This window comes from Corvus kubaryi, unplaced genomic scaffold (genome assembly GCF_017639235.1).
Source record: "Corvus kubaryi isolate FWS band 111438036 unplaced genomic scaffold, C.kubaryi_AGA036_p1.0 37357, whole genome shotgun sequence".
Lineage (NCBI taxonomy): Eukaryota > Metazoa > Chordata > Aves > Passeriformes > Corvidae > Corvus > Corvus kubaryi.
In genome coordinates, this window is record NW_024581117.1 from 16,632,876 (window position 1) to 16,656,179 (window position 23,304).

The window sequence follows — 23,304 nt, forward strand, 5'->3', positions numbered from 1 at the left end:
TGGCTGTGGGAGGTCCCACCTCCTCCAGCCACCCCATGAGGGATGACATGGGACAGCAGGGCCTCACAGAGAGCATCCCACCAAAAAGACCAGAAAACCAGGAGACAACTCAGGAGACAAGCCCAGGGCACCCGCAGCCCTGTGGTGCCTGGCTGGAGATGGTGCTCCCAGTCTGGAAGCCCAGCTGCCCCCACATGAGCCCCTCACCTGGTACTTGGCAAGCAGTTTGCTCCTCCACAGCGCATGGGGGATGTCGTGGATGGAGAGGCGCAGGTTGTGGTAGCTGTCCTTGAAGGGCAGGGACTTGGGCTCCTCCAGCAGGTACCCTCCCAGTGTCCTCTCCAGCTCCAACACCTCCTGTGGGCAGTGGGACAGGTAGGGTGAGGCTCAGGAAAAGGGCAGGGGCTGCTCCTCTGCCCACCTCCACACCCAAAACCAGGATGTAGTGGGGTGGGGAGAGGAGGTGACAAGAAGAGACAACAGCAGCCTCAAGCCCATGGAGAACAGCTTTTGCCACTCCAACAGAACTTGCCAACTCAGCTCATATACCAGCCCCATCTAAAACTTGAATTTCCTTGAACTGCCTCCATACTCCTCGGAGAATGCAGAGCTCCAACACAGGGGTCAGGTACTCCCTTGAAGGGTGCTGCTCTCTGTGCTTTTAACACCATCCCTTCATCACACCAGCAGCTTTTAGGAGAAAAAGATAATCCAGGAGCCAGAGCCCTGCCTACATCCCCACCTAGAGGCACCACAGAAATCCCAACGGGATCCACAGGACAAGTCACAGGGAATCAAACAGCCACCACACCGGTGGGTCTGAGTAGCCAAAGCATCCAAACTCCAGTTTCCCGTGATGCACTGGATGTTATCTATGCCACAAAACCCTTCCAAGGCAGGGAGAGACATGGATGCATGTTGAAATAACAGGATCTATAAAAAACCCACCCATTGGCAGCCAAACCTCTCCTGTAACGCCTGCAGGAGGGATCCCAGCAGAGGAACTACACAACTTCCTCCCTGTTTCCTTCGGAGAGGGCGAGGAAGGACAGGGAAAGCAGTAAACACCTTATTATTCACTGTGGTCACTTTGCAGGCAGTTGCATCAGGTTGTCTGCTTCCCAGGGCCAGGCCATCCTGAGAGGCATGAGGCAGCATCCTGCTGCCAGCACAAGCAGCTTTGGAATGGCGATATTTACCTTCAGAGCATCTGGTGTGTCCTCCAAGCAGTAGACCTTGAGGCTGTACTCCAGGGAGGTGCAGATGGTGGGGGCAAAGATGGCGAGCTGGAGCCTCTTGATGGCTGACCTGGAGTAGGACTCTCCCACAAAGACATAGGTGCCAAGCTGGTCCAGCAAAATGTGGCAGGACTTGGCTTCCAGCTGGCAGTAGCAGGGAGTGTTGAGGGTCTCCTCATCCAGGGTCACAACTTCCTACAGGGACACCAAGATTGGAGGTCAGCCCGTCGTTCCAGGGGTTGTACCCCTCAGGGTCTCTGCTGGCTGCAGGCCTGGGTTCCCACCTTACCTCCCAGTTTCCCTGGTGGGACTGTGTTTTCAGCTGGTAGATCCAATCTGAGGAGCTGATGTCAGCACAGTGGGGAATGGTCAGGACGACAGGGCGGCACAGGAGCAGGCCCGTGGGCCCACAGGTCACCGCCGGGCTCAGAATTGTCTGTGTGCCCTCAGAGGGCAGCCTGGGGAGGGACAGGGGACAAAGGTTGGACAGGGAACTCCATGGCAGCCAACAAGGAGTGGGTGGCCAGCGGGGTGACTTACAGGGCGCTCTCGGCCTTGTTGAGTACCAGGTACATCTCATAGAACTTCCCCTGGGGAATGGCCCCGTGGGGCACCAGCAGGCTCACTCCTGGAACGGCACACACAGGTGTCAGTCACAGACAGAGGGAGGAATGAGGGAGAAACCACTGTCCACCCCAGCCAGCGAGCACAAGGAGAGCAGGGAGCCAGGACAGCACAGAGAGGAACACCTCCAGATCATAGAAACATGGAATGCTTTGGGTTAGAAGGGACCTTAAAGATCACCCAATTCCAGCCCCCCTGCCTTGGGCAGGGACACCTTCCACTATTCCAGGTTGCTCCAAGCCCTGTCCAACCTGGCCTTGAACACTTCCAGGGATCCAGGGGTAGCCACAGCTTCTCTGGGATGTCCCATGGCTTCACCGTTTGCAAGGATGAGCCAGGCTCTTTCTTCATTAGGAAGAAGATCTTAATCTTTGTATCTTTTTGCAAGGTGCTGGCCCTGGATCAATGGCAGGGAAAGCCCAAGGCAAGCGCAAGGAGGCTGTGACCTCCAGCCTGAGATGCCTGGCTTGGGAATGGCTTTCTGCCTTCCTTCCCTGAGCCGGCTTTGGGATAACAAAGGGCTGCTCACAAAGGGACAAAAGCAAGACCTTGATGGTTCAGCAGCCAGACAATCCTAGCCTGGGGCTTACCTGTGCCTGGCACGGTGAGCCTTCCCCCCAGGTAGCCAAACGTGCCGCTGGCGCTGTAGCCATGCTCCCGGGGCAGACTGAGGAGGTGCTGGGAGCCCAGGCCTTTGCTCCGCACGCTGGCAAAGTGGCCGTCCCTGGCGGTGTCCCCTGGGTAGGTGCCAGTGGTGGGGACCCCCCCCAGCAGGTCCGTGCTGTCATGCAGCCCCGGCGAGGAGGAAGCGGTGGAGGAATTGTACACCTTGATCTTGAGGCTGGGCAAGGGGTCCAGCAGGGGGGAGTTGGTCATGGGGATCTTGTCAGAGGAGTCCTGCAGGGCGTACATGGGGCCGCGGTACACGCCTGCGCTGGCCGTCAGGTCCGGCTGCATCGACGGGTGCAGCAGCTGAGGGTTGTCTGTGGGACCAGGAAACACAGGTGGGATGAAGGGAGCAGTGGAAACAAGGGCATGGAAAAGTACTGCTTGAGTGGAAGACATCCCAGAATGGCTTGGGCTGAATGGGACCTTCAAAACCATCTTGTTCCAACCCCCTGCACCATGGGGCACCTTCCACTAGACCAGGCTGCCCTGATTCCCGCCATCAACATCTGACCACTTCCATGGAGCCTTCAGCCTTCAAAAATCAGTATATTCCCTTGGGAAAACAGGACTGGAAGCCCAGTGAGGATCCACCCTCTACTGTGACTTTCTGCCTGAGCTAAGGCTGGTGAGGACCTCCATGGACTATGGCTCTTACCGTGCTGGGACGTCTTGAAGTTGACAGGGTGGAACCCTCCGGTCAGAGCGGCTGAGGAGTCCGTGATGTCCGTGTCGAAATCCCGGCATCTCCTCCGGTACACCACCACCCCCACAGCCATGAGGATCACGATGAAGACGAAAATGGCCACCACCAACCCGGCGTAGAGGGCCACGTCGCCAGTGGCCTCCAGCACTGGGAGGGATTAAAGACAGGTGAAAAAAGGAGCAGCAGAAATGCACATCAAGACCCACCAGCGCTCCCAAATCCCCCCACTGACTCAGGCATGGACAGAAAGATGTCCCCTGGGCCTGCTGGAAAGGCTGGCAGGAAGATGGAGAGTGTTTTCTAAGAGCAGGAAGTCAAGCACAATGCCAGAGAATGAGATGGAGGCAAAGCCCTCAAACCTTTGGAGGACATCTGGCCACCGCTCGTGCAAACTTCACCTGAGCACCAAGGGTCCCAGAAACACTAGGTTTGTGCAGCTCAGGTTCATGAAGCTGTGAGTAACCCTCACATCCTAACAGAGACAACTCTGAGGAGCACACAGGAGTTTTAGGGTGGGCTTTAGTTGCTCCATCTTCCCACCCTGTTCTTGCCCAGATGCCAGGGAACCCCTAACATGAATTCAACAGAACAAAACCAAAGAAACAAACAAAAAAATGGCCGTGAAATGAGCACTTACGGTGGCTTTTGGGCTCGTTTAGAATTCTTTTATCTGTTAGGAAAAACAAAGTTAGAAAAGAAAAAGGTGAAGGTGATGATGGGGATGAGATGAAACAGAAAGTGGGAGGTAAGCCAGCCCAGGGGTGTGGGAGACCAGCATCATTCCCTGGGGCTTTCCAAAAGCCAGGTAGAAGCACGTGACAAGGACATTCCCATGCCCAGCCAGTAAAGGGGACAGTGGTGTCACACAGCAGCAGGTGGCAGCATTGGCTGCCTTCAGCATGCCCACTCACAGGAAGCAGCACCATCACCATCACTATGGGTTTATTCCCTCAAAAAACCACCTCCAGAACTCCCAGCAATGACCCAGGGAAGGCATTTTCACGGTGTGACTGAGAAACCCCTCCTAGTTGTCCCCTCTACCCACAACCGGCTTTATTTCAGCAGAGGCCCCAAACCTGCAGGGAGGGCAGGGGCCTCAATGCCAGCAGCACATTTAGATTCCACCAAAAATCCCCAGTATCTCTTTCCTCCAGGTAAGAACTAACTTTGGAAGGGATGAGAACACCTTTTTAAAGACAACTTAAAACACAGGTGGTAGTGGCTACTCCATCATCTTGGAGGCACAGCCAAAAAAGCATGGCCAAACGCTGGAGCACCACGGCCAGTGGCATCTCCTGTGTCATGTCCCCATGCTTGTGGCCACCCTCCCAGGTACTCACTGTGCAGGCAGAGCCCATCGGTGCAGTTTTTGGAGTCCAGCAGCACCCCGCTGCAGTCCTTGCCACCATTGCGGGGGGCCGGAGCCGTGCACTCACGGCTGCGCCAGTGAGTGCACTCGGTGCTGCACGCTGACCACTTGCTCCACTCTGTCCACGCGCCGTCCACTGCGGGCACCGGACACAGGGGCATCAGTAAAACCTTCCCACTTTGGGGAGTGTTATCCCAGCATATCTTAAAGACCATCTTGTTTCAACCCCCTGCCACCAGACCAGGGTGCTCCAAGCCCTGTTCCACCTGGCCTTGGACATTTCCAGGGATGGGGCAGCCACAGTTTCTCTGGGCAACCTGTGCCAGGGCCTCACCTCCCCCACAGGGAAGAATTTCTTCCCAATATCCCATCTAATCCTGCCCTCTGTCCGTATGAAGCCATTCCCTGTTGTGCTGTTACTCCAGGCCCTTGAAAATAAACTCTCCCTGTTTCTTATAGGCTCCCTTGAGGTACCGGAAGATTGCAATTAGGTCACCTCAGAGCCTTCTCTTGTCCAGACTGAACAATCCCAACAATCCCAACCACAGCCTGGGGTACAGGTAGCATGTGGTTTCTGAACCCTCTGTACCTGGACAAAGGGTGGTGCAGGTGATTTTCTGGAAGGGCTGCCCGTCACAGAAGGAGCCGCCATTCAGTGGAGCAGGGTTGGTGCAGGTCCGGGTGCGCTTCTGCCAGCCCCGGCCACAGCGGTTGTTGCACGGAGACCACTCAGACCAGGTGGACCAGCCACCATTCACTGCAGAGGAGATGGGCAGAGTTAACACTGGAGCCCAATCCATCAGCTAAGCCTTGGGCTGGAGCTAAACCTCGAGTTTTTACAACTTCTGTGACCCCCTGTTACAGCTCAGCCTCATGAAAAGCAAATCACAAGACTCTCTTGTGTCACCCACCCTATGCCCAAGATGCTCGAGAATGCTTTGGTCCTTTCTCCACTTGGCATATATTTTTGTGTCTAGCTCTGAGGAGATCTTTGATTTCATAGCAAAGTTAAGCCAAAAAAGCTTTCCAGCTGCTTTGAGAGCCAGAGAAATCCATCTAGATCCAGCCTCCATCCACCCTCCTACCGAACCGAGAATGCTCAGAAATACCTCGACCCCTACACCTCGAACCTCTCCTTACTGCCTGTGGAAGCCATTAGAGGCTCCTGTTCTGCAGATACCGGTTATCACCTAATTTAATACACTAATTTAATTCACTCCTACCGCTCCCAGGAAGTGCCCATATTCCCCCTTGGCTTGGAGACACAGCCAGCACCAAAGGTCCCTTCCCAGAGCACGGGCTGGTACCATAGACAATGACAGCGGCCGTGGTGCTCCGGCGTTTGGCCACGATGTTCTTGGCCATGCAGGTGTAATTAGCAGTGTCCAACAGCCGGGCCTGCTTGATGATGAGGTTGTGATCGATGGTGATCAGGAAGTTGGTGTCCTGGGTGGGATCAATGACATCCTCATTCCTCAGCCACTCCACCTGGCAGGAAAGGAAGGGATGGGGAATGATGGGGATTACGCCATCACCAAGACCAATGATGTCTTGAGCACCTCAACCACTGACTGGACAACCTTGCCTCTGACTGGATTTATTTCTCCTCAAAAAGGGAGCCAAACCAGGCCTGACTGGGGCACGTTACTGGTGTTTTGGCCAAGGATGAGACACCGTGGCTACCTTCAACACACAGCTCCCAGGGGCTGACAGAGCTGTGGGCAAGGAAAGCTCCACCACCTTGGTAGGGAAACCCATCCATACTGATTTTCCCAGCCCTCGGCTCCCACTGGTGACCACTCCGATCCAGACAACTCACTGGGTACCTCCTTGTTAGATCTTCCCTCTGAGGGGTTAATGGCACCTCAGGGAAGTGTGGGAGAAGTGGGCTGAGCAGGTGCTGCCCAAAATAAACCATTCTGCTGAATGACAGCTGACAGGAGATGGGATGGGACACCCCACCGTGCATTCCTTCAAGAGCTGCTCACCTCGGCCTGTGGGACCCCCTCGGGCGGGCGGCACTGCAACAGCACCTCGTGCTCCAGTGGGACCTCCTTGCCCAGTGGCTCCTGATCAAAGTTCTTCCGTAGGTCTGGGAGGGGAAGGAAAAGCCAGGGGTTACCAGCCTGCAGCAGGAACAGGGCAGCCTCCAAAACTTTGGTGGGTGCCTCAGCACCAAGCACCCACAAGTCACGAAGTCCCTCTGGCATAGACAGCCAGGGCAAAACGTGTCCTGGGAAGAAGGAGCTGAAGAACCATGATTTCCATGGATTTGGGGCAGCACATGGTGCTCAAGGATGATATATTTCCTCCTTCATGTGCTTGCAAGCTTATACCTCATCCTGTCTTTTCCTTTTGGGGCTAAAACTCAGTTTATCCACTGTTTCTTCATCCCTCCCAGCAGAGCCCTCAGGATGTGGGGGACACGGCAGTGTCCTGGTCCAGAGCCTTGGAAGGAGCAGGAGCGTCACTAGATGGTGCTGCAATCCTCTGCTACAACTCCCAGCCCTCTCCACGTGGCTCCCGAACCCTCTGCTCTAAAAAACACCAAGGAAGTGTTCAAGGCTGGGCTCGACAGGGTTTGGAGCAAGCTGGTGTAGAGGAAGGCGTCACTCCCTATGGCATGGGGTTGGAATGTTAAGATCCCTTCCAACCCAAAGCATTCTGGGATTCTATGATTCTCTGATCCTGTGATTTTCCCTGGTCAGACAAAACCCTTCAGCAGTGTAGCCAATCCATCAGCCCTCTCTGTTTTGGATAACACGTTGGATTATTAGCCCTCTAATAGCAAAATCTGTTTGGGGCCGGGGAAGCCTGGCTGTCCTCCTATAGCTCCACCATCTTGTTTGCTAGCTGAGCAAATTCAGGCGGGACCAGCCTGACTAACTCGCCCTTAATCAGGCTGACACCCCCAAACAGCAGCTCGGGGCAGCGACACGTGACAGCAGGGACTCAGAGGACACGGAGTCGCTGATTCAGGCAGAGCGTGCAAGGTGCCATCCGCTGGGTTATTAAGGATAATAAAACCCTGGGAAGTGCTGAGCACGCTGCTGGGCAATGTGGCATTAACCCTGGTAGTGCCACCGCCCCGGCAGGTGGGGACAGTGACACTCAGAAGCAAAGCTAGAGCTGGGGTGAGGAGAGAAAACCAGGGTCATCCAGCAAAGATGGGTCATCCCAAATTGATCAGAAAGCAGAGGAGGAGTGAGCCCTGGAGATGGGAGCAGCACGGGGCACTTACAGGCAATGCGGACGTAGGCCCTGCGGCTCTTGGTGGTGCCTGCCGAGCTCCAGGCCACGCACTGGCACCAGTAATCCTCCAGGCCAAACAGCTCCTCCACCTGCTGCCGGGACACCTCGATCTGCACCTCCCGCACCAGCAGCCCTGCAAGGGGACAGAGGCACGGCATCAGATGGGCAGGAGCATCCAGGAGCAGGGAAACTGAGGCAGCATCCAAGAGGGGTGGGGGACATGCAAAGCTGGAGGAGAGAGGTTTGGAGGCTTCTCATCTGGGGTTGGCACCTCACAAATGAGGGAGGAGGATGGTTTGGGGATGAAGTCAGGGCAATGGATCACATGGAAGTGTCTCTTTTTCCCCCCCAGTCCAGCTGAGCAGGACCAGAATCTCTTCAGTGTTTCTAAAGCCATCATCCTCCTCCACCAGCTCGCTCCCACATCTCCAACATCCCTGTCCGGACCCCTTCTCACCCACCAGGGTTTGAAGGATGCCTCCCCCAGGTTTTGTTGTGGGGAGAAACTACCCCTGTCTGTGCCACTTGAATACAAATATAACAAGACAAATAAAACCTTAAAGAAATCAGCCTGGCCATGGCAGGGGTGCAATGACAAAGGCAACACCACCATGACCAGGACACGGTCTCCTGGACTGCAGGATGCTGAAGCATCAATGACCATCACCAAGGGCAGGAGGGACTCGGGGCTTACTTTTCCTTATTTTAAGCAATATCTGCCCGTTTGGCTTTTTTTTTTTCTGTTTCTATTTTAAAAAGGCCTCAATTTCACAGTGATCGAGAGCTGCATGCTCCCCAGCTGTAATTTTGTTACAGCTCACTCCCCGTGCTGTGAGGAGCAATTACTGTCTCCCTGATACCTTCCTGCGGAAGAGCTGACAAGGAAATACAATTTATTTTGTCACTATTCAAGGGAAAAAAAAATCATAACAAAAAACTCCAAAAGCAAAGGTATTTGGGCTAAGCACTTTTGGGAAACTTAGGGTTTTTAGAAGGACTCAGGATGGAGATGGGGCTCCAACTCATTTTGTCTATCTGGGAAGCTCCGGTGGGAGAAGCATCCTGGAAAGGGGGGGAGCATCCTGTAAATGCCCTGCCTCTGTCCCCCCTGAAAGCAATGACTACCCAAAACTGTAGACCAAACTCATGGCACACAGAAGTGACTTCCTAAGGGCTTCCAGGCACCCAAACAGAGCCACTCATCCTGCCTGGCCCCCCTCACTCAGCTGAATTATCCTCTCTGACTTGGCCTATTTTTGCTTTCTTCTGCATGAAATGTTTTGGATCAAGCACAATCAGAGCATTACTGAGCCAGGCTCATTCAAGACACGTCATCTTAAAAGTCCTTTCTTTTTTTTTTTTCCTTCTTCTTAAAGGTCCCTTTTTCCAAAGCATTTAACCAAGGACGCTTAAAAACTAACCGTGTTAACCTGTGCCTTTGTGCCCAGCTCTCCCCCTTGCCCTTTCCGGCAGCTTTCCCAACCAACGCTGGGTGCTGCAAATGCAGATTTTTTAGCACGTTAAACCACTTTGGTTCCAGCTCCCTCTTCCTTAGGGAGGCTGCCAGGCAGAGATGCCCACACCAGCAGCTTTTACATGCATGGCATCACCTGCAGGCACTGTCGGTTCATTCCCTGATAGCAGCAATGCCATCTTTGAAGCATGGATGGAAGGTGCTCTTTCCTTCCCAAATTGTCAGCACAGGTTCTGCATCAGCAGACTGGAATCTGAGAGGGAGATGCTGGACCAAAGTGAATGAGTTCCCACAGCAACACGTTGTGCAGCTGGATGCCCCATCCCTGGGAGTGTTCCAGGCCAGGCTGGACGGGGCTTAGAGCAACCTCGGCTAGTGGAAGGTGTCCCTGCCCATGGCACGGGGTTGTACTATACCATCTTTAAGGTCCCTTCCAACCCAACCCATTCCATGGGTCTATGAAATATAGTGGTTCTTTCCACACTGCACATCACTAAGGCATGAAACCCCCTCCTACAGGATGCTCCAGAGAAATGAATCCTAACAGCATTTAGGCAAATTAACAAGGGGGGGATTTCCACCTAGGGCTGGACCACACTGCTCAGATGTTGCCACAAGAGCTGGGAGTCCCTGATCATGGATGGTGGAAAGCTGGGAGGGTGACAGGGCAGCTCCATCGCTCCCTCCTTGTCCTGGTTCCATGATCTTCCCCTAAGCATCCTCCACTGCTGTGTGCGGGGCACACAGACCTCTGGCTCAACCCAGTGTGGCCAGATGCTATAAATAAATTTAAAACCCCTTGGCAAGGCTGCTCCATCACTGACCAGCACTGACACTGCCCTACAGTGGTGAGGGTTTCAAATCTGGCCTCTGCAAGAGCTGGGAGGTGGAGATGCACCCTGAAAGAGAGAAACAGAGCGTCCCCTGCTCCTGTAAGCCTCCAGAGAAGCAAAGGGCCAGCCTGCCTGACCAGCCTTCCTCTAGAGAAAAAACACCCCAGGAATGGCTAAAGCAGCTTTAGGAGGAAAGACTCAAAAAGCTACAGAGGAAAGAAAGGCTTTACAGAGCAGGTTCAGGGATGCACCCGAGCACAGACCAGCTCACGGCTAGTACACGGTGGAGAGCAAGAGATACCAGGGAAGGGTAAGGCTGTGGGAAAAATCATAGGGACAAGAGAAGATTCTGTCAAAACACTTGTGGCTCCTCCAGGCTCCTCTCCTCTAAGCCCAGCCTGCCTTCCAAGGCCAACACCACTGCAGTTCAAAAAGCTGCCTTGGTTTAAAGCCCTCCAGATGCCATGTGCGCAGTGATTTGCAGAGGGAAGATCTTACAGGGGCAACGTGACTGTTTTCCTCCACTGCTGATCAGCCACAGGTACCAAAACTGGTGCAGAAAAGATGGGTGCCAAGCTAAAGCACACCAATTTTAGGAAATCTACTGATTACATGATATATCCAACCCCACGTCTTGATCTTATTCTTATGCCAGGATGTTCCAAGACAGGGACCTAGCAGCTCTACAGAGCCCAATCCCGTGGAGTAAGACCCCCCCCTAAAACGCCTAAGCCACCTTCTCACCCCGTTCCAGGCAGCCAGAGGCTGACTTATCCTCTGAGATAGGGAAGAAAGAGCTAATTTGCCATCAACAGGCATTTCAAATCCTACCTGCAATTGCTCTCATTACCGATTAAACACTTAATCCCTCTGCGAACCTGCATAAGCTGCCAGCCTTTGCCACCTGTCCTGGCAATGACTCCTACACGTTGATTAGGCATTTTGTAGGAAAGCAGTCCCTTTTTTTATCGGATTTAAACATGCTGCCTTTAAAATCCCTTTTAAGAACCCCAAGTCCTGCACAAGGGTAAGCGCAAAATCAGGCAGAGTGACTTCCCCAAGCTTCTGGGGGGTGTGCTGACCACAGCACCATCATGGTGCTTTCACCAGTGGTCTGGAAAGTCTGCCTGGAGGTGAACCATCAACAGTGCAGATAAGGCAAGAGGGAAAAGGACCTGGAAAGGAGCGAGGGACGGGGAGGCAGAAAGATGCTGGGGTGGCTTTGCTCACCGGTGACCTCGTCCAGGCTCTCCTTGGTGACGTGGTCATTCTGGTTGACCCACTCCCCATTGCACTTGAAGTAGATCTGTGTGGCGGGGTTGGCACGGCACACGAGCTCCACGGGCTTGTTCTTCACGATGTAGGCATCCTGCGGCTCCAGCAGGAAGTGCGGGAGCGTCTCCGCCGGCGCCGACGGGAAGGAGTCAGGCAGCACATCGCTGTACTCCAGCCCTGCCAGGAGACCGAGAGGGTTGGGAGGTGCCCTACATCCCCATCCCCCACCCACCCAGGACTGCCCTGCACACAGTGGTGGCAACAACAGCCCTTGCTGAGGATGTGTGGAAAATCAAAAAGAGGGCTGGAGGCTCCTCAAAAGCCAGCAAAGCAAACCCCTGTAAGGTACAGAGCTGTGGGATCAATCCTGTTTTCACCTGCGTACCCCCATGCATACCCTGAGCCCAAAGCCAGGGTGATCTCACTAGAGGACACCACAAGCGGCAGAGCAAAACAAACCCAGGTCCAGGGATGGTGACAGGGACACAGAGAGGCTCCAAAGGGGCTGATGTCCCCCACCCCTAGCCTCCTCCTCACAGCCCTGAGGAATGCACGGGCATGCTCCAAGCAAAATGCTGGCAGGGCTTGTGCTGGGAATGCTGACCATATCCCCAGCAGTAATCTCAGACATCCACATCTTCACTGGAGCTGCATTTGGGATCTCACCCCCTGCCAACACTTGGATTTCAGCATCACCCAACAGGTGAGCGATCGCTTTCAGCCCAGCCACCTCCAGAGAACATCACCCAAAGGTGCCATCAGGATTCACACTGTCCCAGAAACCAGGGGTCTGTGCCCTGGGGAGCTCCATCTTCCTGCTTGTTTGCTTTCAAAAGCCATCTAAATGCAAAAACAACTGGAGGTGATGTTTGCTCAGGACAGGCCAAGAAAAATCTTGGAAAGGGGTGAGCAGCTCAGTGCTCACACAGGAACATTATCCCTTAGGAGTGGGAGGCTCAGGGCGGCTCATTCCCAGCAGCAGCTTGGGAAGATGCTCTGACTGATGCTGAGCATCATCTGTAGGAGACCTGTTTCCAGCCCATTAAGATCAACCCCAAATATCACAGGAGTAATAAAAACCCCCAGACAGGTGCACAGGGATGCTGCTGCTTAACCTGTTGTTCCTGGGAATCTCACTAGCAGCCAGGTCACATCACAAGGCTTTTCTTTACACTCAAAGGAGTTACGAGCTTTTCCTCCTCTCTTCCCCCAGCCAGAGCTGTGATTCTCAACTCCAGGCACTGCAGCGTGCAGGAAAACAGTAAATATCCCCAGCCCTGCGATAACATCTCCAGAACTGGCAGGGAAAAGAAAGAAGCCCACTCCCTTCATTACCCTTGGCAAGAAGCAGTGCAGCAAGGAGAGAATCAGAATCCCAAGCTGTGAGGAGGAGGAAGAGGAGGAGGAGAAAAAAATATAATCAGATGCATCAAGAAAACAAGATGACCAAGCTGCCTCCTGAGCAAAAATCAGTGAGGGAAAAAAAAAAATGCACGAGGTCAGTCGTTTAAAATCCATTTAGGAAAACTGACTTTCCATTTCCATTTAACACAGCACTAAGGGAGAGCGGTAGGACATTTGTCATAATCCATTAACTGCTCTTTTGGAAACAATGAATTAAACTCCAGGCTAATTTCTCTCCCTCTCTCTGGCTGGCTTTTCCCCACCTCTCTGCTGCTGGTTATTTCTTCCCCCATCTCATTTGCAGATCTGTAATTTTCCCAGGCCCCATGGCAGGCAGGGGGACAGGGAATGCCAAGGTATGTGACCCTCACCCTGAACAATCCCATGCTGCTCCCTGTGACCACCTCAGGCCACTGGTCCTGCTCTCCTGTCCTGCTGAGCAGCCTTCTACCTGTCACAGCAACAAATATCTCTTTTTCCTCCCCCCATCTTTTTTTTAAATTTACTACTCAACTTTTCATCCACTGAGTTGTTGTGTTGTTGGTTGTACATTGGTTTTTTTTAAATTTCAAAAACCGCTTCCATGTCACAGATCTAAATTCCCTGGCAAAGGGGGCTGGCAGGAGATAATTGAACTGGCAACAGAGGCAGCCAACAAAACTTAGCTCATGGGCTTGTGTGAAAACCTCCCTGATATGATGCTCCTTGCATCCCTGTGGCAAAGGCAGACCTGAGACTGGCAGCTGGGAATGGGCACAGGTAGCCTAAAGAACCAGTTTTTGGAAGGACCTTCCCTACGGAGGTAACACCCCGAAGTGCACATGACCCTGATCCAAAACCACAGGCTAGGAGGAGAGATCCTTCTCCAACAGCCAACACCAAGGATATGTTTTCTCCAACCTCATCACCACTTTGGTGATGCTAAACAAGACTTTAGGTCATCCAAGAGGATCTGGGAGCCGTGAGGGGATGAGTCATGGCCGGATGGGGATGAAAATGCCAGATTTGTGACTCACCGGGATCATCTGCAGCAGGAAGGGTGATGCTCCAGGCTGTGGTGCAAGCCCCCAGCACAGGGTTTGGGGCTGAGACACTCCTGGTGGTACCAAAAATCCCATCCAGACCCCGCTCCAAGAGGGCATCTGCCCAAATGCTGGGTCTTCAAGGTTCTTCTTCAAGTGGGCACAGTGACGAGGGTGGGGGAATAGGATAGTGTCACCAGCTAGATCCAACATCTGCTTTTGGTGGCTATAAAAAAAGCTGCTGGGTTTAAGGCTTGAACCCAAAACACCTGAACCTTTAAAGCAAGGAGCATGCTGGAAAAGTTAAAATCCTGCAAACTCACAACAGCTGAGAGATCTTTTGATTCTGGCCAGGAGAGATCTGGGGCCAAAAAAGCAGCTCTAACAGGAGACAGGGGAAAAGGATGATGGGTTTTTCATGGCAGACTCACAACTGGGGCCATGCCACGGAGCCCCAACCCCACAGATCATGGATCTGTGACTCATGGATGGAAGAAAATCAAGGGGGAGGGTGATTTTTCCATTCAGAAATTATCTGCGAAAAAGCATTTGCAGCTGGGCAGGGCGTTTTCCTCCAGCATGAAACAGTCGCTGGTGTTTAAATGCACTGGGGAAGAATTAAGGCATAGGAACAACGGGGACTTTGGATGAGAAGGGAGGAGAACCATGCTGGGCACATTTATCATAACCCATCAAGCCAGCCTTTCATCCCCATTCCCAACGCCCGGCCACCCGCTGCATGGGAAACCTCTCACTCCGCTGACACTCATTGGGGGCCCCCAAAAAATCCACACACAGTCGGTGGGGGGGAAACATGGCTGCTTGTGCAGGAACAACTGCTGCTCCTGTCTGCCCTGACTACCCAGTAACAGCTGCAAAATACGCCCCAGGAAAAGGCACCTCCCCAATGGTGCAATCCCATCACCTCCAGAGACCACTTCCCAGCCGAGGTGACACTGTGGCCCAGTGACCACAGGAGCAGCAGGCACGGAGATGCTTTTGCATGGGAAAGCAGGAAAGGAGCCCTGCACAGCCAGGATTTCCAGTCCCACAATCACACCAGCAATAAAACTACCAGCAGTGACAAACTAATAAATATTTGAGAGCGCACTCTGCTGCCTGTAATCATCTCCCTGGCAGACGTCTGCAGGGGGTTCCCATCTGCTGGCTTCCCTCCTTCCCGCTGGAGGTGGGTGCCTGCTTCCCAGCTCTCTTCTGGGGATTTTTTTGGACGTCCCAGGCTGTCGCCATCCCACAATCTCACACTACTTGGGGCATGGTGTTACAGGGTGTCTGGAGCTCTTTGTGGGGAGGGAGAGGCAAAGAGGGAGCAGCTCCCAGCTCAACCCACGGGACCAAATCCTGAAGCCTCGAGGATGAGTGTAGAAGGAGCAACGAGAGGAAAAGGGAGGAGGGAAACAGGCACTTCTTTTCCTCTCCCCATCCCTCATTTTAATCGGCTGGGGCTGAGCTGGATTATCCACAGCATCTGCTCCCTGGGGGGTGATTTGCAGATGTTTGCTGCCAGTGTTTGCAACTTGTCAAGATCCACGACCCCACACCCACCTCAAGCCCCAAAAGGCAGCAGCATCAGAGCTGGGATCCAGCCTTAACCCCCTCCTCTATCGCCCCAAACACGCGGCACCAGGGATGGCGAACCTGCAAAGCAACTCCCCATGCAGCAATGGCCGAGCAAACCTCCCCAGGAAAGCGTTAAAATCCTCTCTCCTGCAATTGTCATCCCTCCAAATATTTGGAAGATTACAGGAGCATTAGTGGCTTCCCATCACCCATGGCCACCACCATCCCTCCTCCCAGTACCAGGCAGGCAGGGATGCGATGTAAGGATGTAAGGATTAGGCTGGGATGCCTGGGTTTCTCCAGCTATATCTGAGTGGCGGTGGACGCTTAACCCCTTCTGTCTCCGCCTCCCCACATTCCCGCCTGCCTCATGGCAGGTGCTAGCTCCTGGGAAGGCCTGACAGGGAATAGTTAAACCTGCCAGGTGGGTTAAAATCCTCCTGTAGAAATGAAAAAATATGTAACAGCTTATCTCCAGCACCACAGGAGGAGTCATCTGCCTTCCCAATCCCCCTTCCAATCCCCCAGAAGGGATGAGAATGGCTCTGGCTCTAGAGACAGAGATGGAGGGGATGCTCCAGCCACCAGCTTGGCTCCAGGTGTCTGAAAAGCTGGAGTGGGGCTGTCCCCATCCCAAATCCCTCCTCCTATTGCCTCCAGGGAGAAGGTATTAACAGGCTCATTTAGAGATTAGTGCTGTTGCCATTTAAACTCCAGCAAATTTTGATGCTGGAGCCATGGCATGGCTCACTGCCATTCCAGAATCCCTGGCTGACTGAGGGGATCCCTGCTGCCAGCCCTGGAGGGGCACAAACGCATCCCACCACATTCCAGTCCATCCCTGAGCTCAGGGGGAACCGGCATCACCAGTCCAGGCCTTTCCTATGCCCATGGGCTTCCCATCGTAAACTGCCATTGGGACAATTCTGTGTCCAGTGGTAACACATACCCAAACCTTCCATCCTAAAGGCAGCCTAAGCATCCTTCCTCCCCCAAACATCATCCTCTCTTCCCCAAGCATCCCCTTCTCACCCCTGCTAAGCCAAATTCAGCCGCCCACACATCTGTGTGGTCCCCCAACACAAAGCCCCATCTCCGAGGAGGTAACAGCAGCATGTGGCATCTTCAGAGGCAAAGTCTCCATGAGATGGAGCAGTGCCATCCCAAGCCACAGCCCACTGCCCCTTCTCTGGGGTTACATCCCATTGGAGACACAGCAAGGAGAAAGGAGGACAACCCAAAATACAGGGTGTAAGTGAGGATGGGTTTGGGAGACTTGAAGCCACTCACATCCAACTCTCTCCCTGCTGCCTTCTCGCACAGAGCCCACAAAATCCTGTGCCTTCGAAAGCCTAGTATCGTTCAGACACAAGCTGGGAAGTGCTGATGAAACTGAGATGCAGAGAATGTAACAGGTCCCCAGGGCTGCAGCTGGCTGATGTAACCCCCGGCCTCATTAACTCAGTGTGGCTCATTAACCTCTCCCTCCCAGCATGGGAGAGCCCCAAGCTGCCAGCAGAAGCCACAAAACTGAGTGTGGAACCTTCAGGGATAGCAAGGATAACCAAGTGGTACCCAGGGCCTGGGTTCATTTGGGTTCAAAGTGAAAGGGGAAATTTATAGAAGAAGTTCTTCCTTGTGAGAGTGGTGAGACCCTGGAATAGGTTGCCTGGAGAAGCTGTGGCTGCCCCATCCCTGGAAGTGTCAGGCCAGGCTGGATGGGGCTTGGAGCACCCTGGTCTGATGGAAGGTGTTCCTGCCCACGGTGGGGGTTGGAAGTCCACAATCTTTAGAGGTCCCTTCCAAGTCAAACCATTCTATGATTCTACCTCAACTCCAGTCTGGAGCAAGGTTGGATTTTGAGCTCAAAAAGCGACGGGGATGACATGCTTGTAGAGTGACCACCCTTGTGCCCCCAATCTTGGTAGCTCAGCAGGGACTGGATCACTGAAACCCAGCACCCAGGGGTGTGCTGGGATGTGCAGAAGATGTTTTCCTACCTCTCTGGCCCCCCAGAAACTGAAGCCCATCCCCTCCTGCTCCCACCAGCCAGGAAAGCACCTGGAATCCATATTTGGCCTCTCCATTCTCACCACTCTTTTATTAATAACTAAACCTGGAAAGACCCACTTAACCTTTCCCCCAAGCATCTCTGCCTGACGACCTGGCTCCTTTTCTTCCACTGGCTGCCCTCTTCCAGCAGCTTCACAGTCCCTTCCTGCCAAACCTGGCATCATCCAGCTCTGAGCCAGCACAATCCCTCCATCCCACGGCCTCCAGCTCCTCCCAGAGCCCATCCAGCCCGAGAGGGAGGGACAGACAGGCATTTCCCAGCAGCTTAGAAGTCCCTCCTGTCCCTTCTGCCCGGCGACAGGCAAACTTCATAATTAGAGAGCATTCCTCCCCAGCGTGGGTAATGAGGAGGTGCACTCAGCCAGCCCTAATTACACCCCTGGAAAAAAAAAAAAAGCAGATTCCTCCTCTCCCAGCTAAAGGAAGAGCCTGCAGCTGGCCTCCCTCACTGCGTACCTTTATTAAACCAGGACTGGATGGGGACAGGGAAAGGAATGAAGAAAGCAAAGTCTGTGCTGAGAACAGGGTGGGAAGCAGGAGCTGGGCAGCCCCACGGATGTTTCTGTATGCAACGACCATATTGATCAAAACCCACCTCACTTATATAAATAAATATAAAAATAAATCAACCTTTTAGCTAAATCCTCAGGTCAGGTTTTTGCAAGGCAGCCTGAGAAGTAAACTAAGGCAGGGTGCCCTTGCATAGGGCATCCAACCACAGCATCCCTTCACATCCCACCACAGCATCCCTGTGCATCCCATCTGCAGCATCCTAAGCATCCCACTGCAGCATCCCTGCACAACCCATCACAGGACCTCTGTGCCCCTGCCAGCCACAGCTAAGAGGATCCAACCCAAATGCCAACCATCCCCTGAGGATGAAATCCCCAGAGGAGAAACACCCAGGCTCTGGCAACACCTCCTGTCCTGGGAGCTGGAAAGACAGAAGTTTATCTTGTTGATTATGCATTACACCAGAGTATTTATGGAGCCACTATTCTTTTGTTTTTCTTTATGATTATGATAATCAAAGGCGAAGCCTCCTGAGAAGTGTAAACAGCTGAGATCCCTTATGGTACAAATCTCTTAATTTTTCATTATATGGATTTACAACACGACACAGGCAGATTGGAGTAAATTGTTCCTTATTTCTGGTTTTAGTGGAGCCGTGAGCTGCGCGAATCCCCGTAAATACCCATGGAAAAGAGAGTGAATCAAAATAAAAAAAAAGAAAGAAAAAAAAGGAGGAGGAATTATGTCGCAAATCCCTGTTACACTCTATTGTGCTGGCTTCTTTTGTGCTGTTTTATACATTCCCTTCAGGGAAGCAGTTTTGTTGGAAAACTATCTCCAAATTTCATCTAGTGCTGGTTCTTGTTACGGGCACAGACATTTCCCTTTGTGCTATTTTCACTCCATTGTCACGGTCCTCTTGTCGAGTTTGTTCTTTATTTTTAATGGATATAATAATTATAGGAAGTTTTTATTTATTTGCTTTGGCCCATGAAAGAAAAGTGCCAGCAGCCAAGAAGGCGGTAACACGCTGTTTATTCACATGTACGGCGTGTGCTGGGTTCCTGTTGTGAAAAGAATAATCATTTCAACAAGAAAAGAGAGAAGGGAAAAGAAAGCAAGGAACAAGCAGGGACTTGTTGCCCTGGTTAATACCAAAAAGTCCAAGGAATTACTAATTATCCTTCAAACTGCAACAAACCAAGTGCAAGCTGCAAGCTCTCCTTGGAAAACACAGAGAAGGAAAAAAAAGGGTCTCCTGTTAACTGAGCACCGCAATCTGGAAAATGCTAACTCTGGGAGAAAGAAAGTTGACGGTTTTGCAGACAGAGAGCAATTTCCCCTTCACCCAAATTACATACATATTTCAAAATGTAAATTCCCCAGTGATCCCCTTGAGAGTGCAACTTTCAGGTGGCTGTTTTGCAATGGGTGGGTTTTCTCTTTTTCCCTGAACGTGAAAATCTGGAGGCGACCACCCTGGCTTCAGGCATGAGAAGCGATTTTAAAGCAGCAGCAAGCAGGGCTGTGAAACACCCAGCGCTCCTTGGGAAAAGAGGGATGCTCTGCTGCCCACCAGGCATCCCATCTCGGAGCATCCCTCCCTGGGCACACACATCCCATAGGACCATGGGCTGGAGGTGAGCAGGTTTCGCCCTCTGAGCACCCCAATGCCAAACATCGAGGTGGGGACAACCCAGCCGGGCCCTCTAAAAGTGGCTGACAAGGTTTGGTAGTCCTGGGTGGTGGCACTTCTGTCCCAAAATCTAGAGGAGGTGGTTGTGCACATCCCACCCTAAGGAAGCCATTAGCACCCCAAGGTTGTGCACATCCCACCCCAAGGAGGCATTAGCACAAGCCCAACAGGGTAAAGCAAAAAGTTTAGGCAGCTGGCTGCAAAGAAGGGAACAGCAGGGCAAAAGGAACTGAAATCTGGGGGAGTTGTGTTTGGTTTTGGGAATTTTTTCCTCATCCTTTTTGTCTTTCTGTCACCCACTCTCTCCTCCCGCAAACCCTGGGAAGCCAAAGCCGGCTGGAAGAATGCCCCCCGCCACCTCCAGCCAACCTCTCTGCAGGCCCCTCGCCAGCTGCTGCCCTACTTTTCCCGACGCTTTTCCCACTCTTCTCCCGCAGCTCACTCGGTGGCCGGCATGGGCTGGGAGCATCACCCGCTCCGGTACCCGTGGCAGCCGTGAGCCCCCACTCCTTGTGCTGGGGGCTCCCGCCGCCAGAGCCGCCTGCCAGGATCACCTCCCACCCCCCCCAGACATGCCAGCTCAGCAGAGGAAGGCGCTGGGAGCAATGCTGCTGCTGAAATCATTTTAATCATGGCATTATTATTATTTAATCATTAAAAAAGCAACAAGAGAAAAGGTCCATTCCATGCCTCAAATTCCCCATTAATTCAACTGGGGGAGGAACATCACCAGAGAGGCTGATTGAGGTCCCTGTATTAAACAGTCTTTAAAGTTGCCCTTAATCTTTCAGATTTGTTGCTATGATAAAAAAAACCCCAACAAAAACAACAACAAAAAAATAACCACCACAAATGGAGGCTGGAAATGCCTTGTTTTTTATTGTCCTTTCTCTGCCCTTTTCTTCCCTTCTCATTTTACTGCAGGGACAAACAGAAGGAAAAATGGGAGGAGGGGGAGAAACAGGGATAGAAAAAGATTTAAGGAAAAAAAAAAATCCCTGCTGATGCTGAATGTCAAATATTAAGATTTTTCTCTCTCTCCCCCCTCTTTCAGCAATATCCTTATAAAAGAATAAGCCCCCAAACCATCAGTGAGACTAGCTGAGATGACAAGGCTTCCCCACCCCCTTTTCTGTGTCAGGATTTGATCCCTGAAGCCAAGAGCAGGCAGAATGGAGGGCAGGTACCTCAAGCCCATCATGGCTTCCCCATTGTGGCACATAGAGAGGTGTCCAGCCGGTGGCAAAAGGATTTTAGCAAATACCTTGATTAGTTTTATTCCTTTCCCTCTAAACCCCACAGCCAGCTGGGCTCCCAGCACCTCACACCTGCTTTTACACAGGAAAGAAAGCTGCGATTGATAAAAGCCATGAGGTTCTGGGGTTTTTCTGGGGGGCGCCTGTTTGTAGTGCCTGCCCTCGCCTGGCATCGCTGCCTCGCCATCCAGAGCGGGAGCAAAAACTCCCTGTGCTCCCACAGAAGGAAACCCCTACAAAACACAAAGCCTTTTCCCCTCAGTCTGCCATTTGCAGGGAGGTGGGGAGCCTTCAGGAGCTTCCTAGCGTTGTTTGGCACCCTCCTCCCCTCTTTGGCATTTCAATACCATGGGACCCATGTGGCCACAGGTTTCTTCCTTTCTCACCACTGGGGATTTCCACCTTTTCTTCTCCCACACCACCGAGCTTCTTTTTCCTCCCTTTGTCCTCTGGCACACACATTCCTCCCCTGTGGACGAAAGTTAACTCCCACGTGGCCCGAACTCCCACAAGCATCCTTCCCATCTCAGCATGGGTACCACTTGGGGCTGGAGGTGCCTGGGCTGGAAATGCCCCAATTTTGGGGGTCTGTGCCACCCTGTGTAGGTGGGACTCCACTTGGAAGCACCCCTACTGATGCTGAAACCTGTGTCCAATACATCAGCAAGCCAACACTTGCTCCCACACCTTCCTCTCCCAAGGTATTGATAAAAATTGCCCTTAAAAATATACAATATTGACAAGTAAAATGAAGTTTGGGATGCTGAACCCAGAGATGTTTCAGTGACAAACACACTGAGCATCTCCAAAAGTGGAGCATGGCTCTGATGGATGCAGGACATCCCAGGCACAGCAGTGAAACGACTCCTGCAGGGCTCAGAGGCACCTCTGAGGGATGTGCAGCAAGAGAGAGGGACCAGAGGTGATACAGAAAGGTCTCAGGGAACAGGGGCAAAGGATCACGCATAGTGAACATCATGGAAAAAGCAGGAAAAAAGCCCGGTGCCCCCCAGTCTCGTCCTTTTCTCCTCCCTGTCCCCCATCGGCCGCATTTCCATAAGCGATTTGCACTAATTGCTTTAACTATGGCCATGCTGCGGGTAATCAGAGTCATTAAGCGACCTCTGCTCCGGGAGGACAGGCGGGGCTGCTGCAGCGCCACGGGCGGAGCGGGGCACAGCTCCCGCATCCCCGGCGTGCCACGGGGATGGAGCTCGGCCCCAATTTACTCCTCCCTGGAGCCCAATCAGTGAATGGCCTCTTTCCTGCCCTGCAGCGGGGAGCCTGGATGCTGCCCGATTCCTGAGCCCCAGCAGGGATGGACCCTAAGGAGTCCTCCTTGGACTGGCTGCTGGCAATACCACGGCACCGTGACTTGTCACTACGACTGCCAGCTAGCCCATGGCTGGTGGGGATTGGGTTGGGTTCAAACCAAACATGTACAAGCACTTGAAAACCCCCAAATCCTCCCCAAACATTTTCTGAATGCAGAAAAAAGGTGTTGCCCCATCCCAGTCCTGGGGCAGGGGGACAGGAGGGAAGAGCCAGCTGTCACTGACCAGGGGACACTGGACTTTAAGGCTAAGCCCCATGCCTGGATCTGCTTCCTGGCATTCCCAAAGCACCCAGGGATAGCTCTGACGAGGGGCTTAGCCTCAGAAAGCCCCCGAAGCCCTGTGCTGCACATCCCAAATTAACCCTGTCCCTGCTAAGGGAGATGTCTTGTGTTCAGCCAGGCTGGGAGAGCTGTGGCTGTTCAGCCTGCAGAAGGAAAGGCTCCAGGGAGACCTTAGAGCCCCTTCCAGTGCCTAAAGGGGCTCCAAGAGAGCTGGAGAGGGACTTCAGACAAGGGGATGAAGTGCCAGGACACTGCCAGAGGGCAGGGTTAGGTGGGATATTGGGGAGGAATTGTTCCCTGGGAGGGTGGTGAGGCCCTGGCCCAGGGTGCCCAGAGAAGCTGTGTCTGCCCCTGGATCACTGGAAGTGTCCGAGGCCAGGCTGGACAGGACTTGGAGCAACCTGGGATAGTGGAAGGTGTCCCTGCCCACAGCATGGGGCTGGAAAATCCCTCGAAGGTCCTATCCAATACAAACCATTCCATGATTCCATGTTGTCTACCAACATGCAACACATTCAACCCCCTGCAAACACAGCTCAAACTGCAAAAAAAAAAAAAAAAAAAAAAAGCTGCTTTGAAACCCAAACACCTCTGTCCCAAGGAGATGGGACCCCCAGACCCCACCGCAGGGGTCCCTCTCACACACTTGACCTCCAGGCTGGGAGGTGTAAGGAAACATCCATGCTTCCAGGAAAATGCACTGC

The 23,304-nt window shown here is 52.9% G+C and overlaps 1 protein-coding gene across 2 annotated transcripts in view; it reads right to left on the reverse strand.

Moving 5' to 3' along the window:
• The window catches only part of UNC5B (unc-5 netrin receptor B), a 52,257-nt gene that overhangs the window by 3,981 nt on the left and 24,972 nt on the right, over positions 1 to 23,304 (reverse strand). Inside the window, exons 2-14 of one of the 2 annotated variants that reach the window (XM_042033524.1) lie at positions 11,393 to 11,614; positions 7,845 to 7,988; positions 6,592 to 6,695; positions 5,911 to 6,091; positions 5,193 to 5,360; positions 4,575 to 4,739; positions 3,872 to 3,904; positions 3,187 to 3,381; positions 2,453 to 2,845; positions 1,779 to 1,866; positions 1,528 to 1,696; positions 1,200 to 1,433; positions 208 to 357 (exon numbers count right to left, since the gene is read on the reverse strand). In XM_042033524.1, coding sequence (XP_041889458.1) covers positions 208 to 357; positions 1,200 to 1,433; positions 1,528 to 1,696; positions 1,779 to 1,866; positions 2,453 to 2,845; positions 3,187 to 3,381; positions 3,872 to 3,904; positions 4,575 to 4,739; positions 5,193 to 5,360; positions 5,911 to 6,091; positions 6,592 to 6,695; positions 7,845 to 7,988; positions 11,393 to 11,614 — 2,246 coding nt within the window. The remainder of the gene's footprint in view (positions 1 to 207; positions 358 to 1,199; positions 1,434 to 1,527; positions 1,697 to 1,778; positions 1,867 to 2,452; positions 2,846 to 3,186; positions 3,382 to 3,871; positions 3,905 to 4,574; positions 4,740 to 5,192; positions 5,361 to 5,910; positions 6,092 to 6,591; positions 6,696 to 7,844; positions 7,989 to 11,392; positions 11,615 to 23,304) is intronic. The other variant, XM_042033525.1, reaches the window with a different exon arrangement.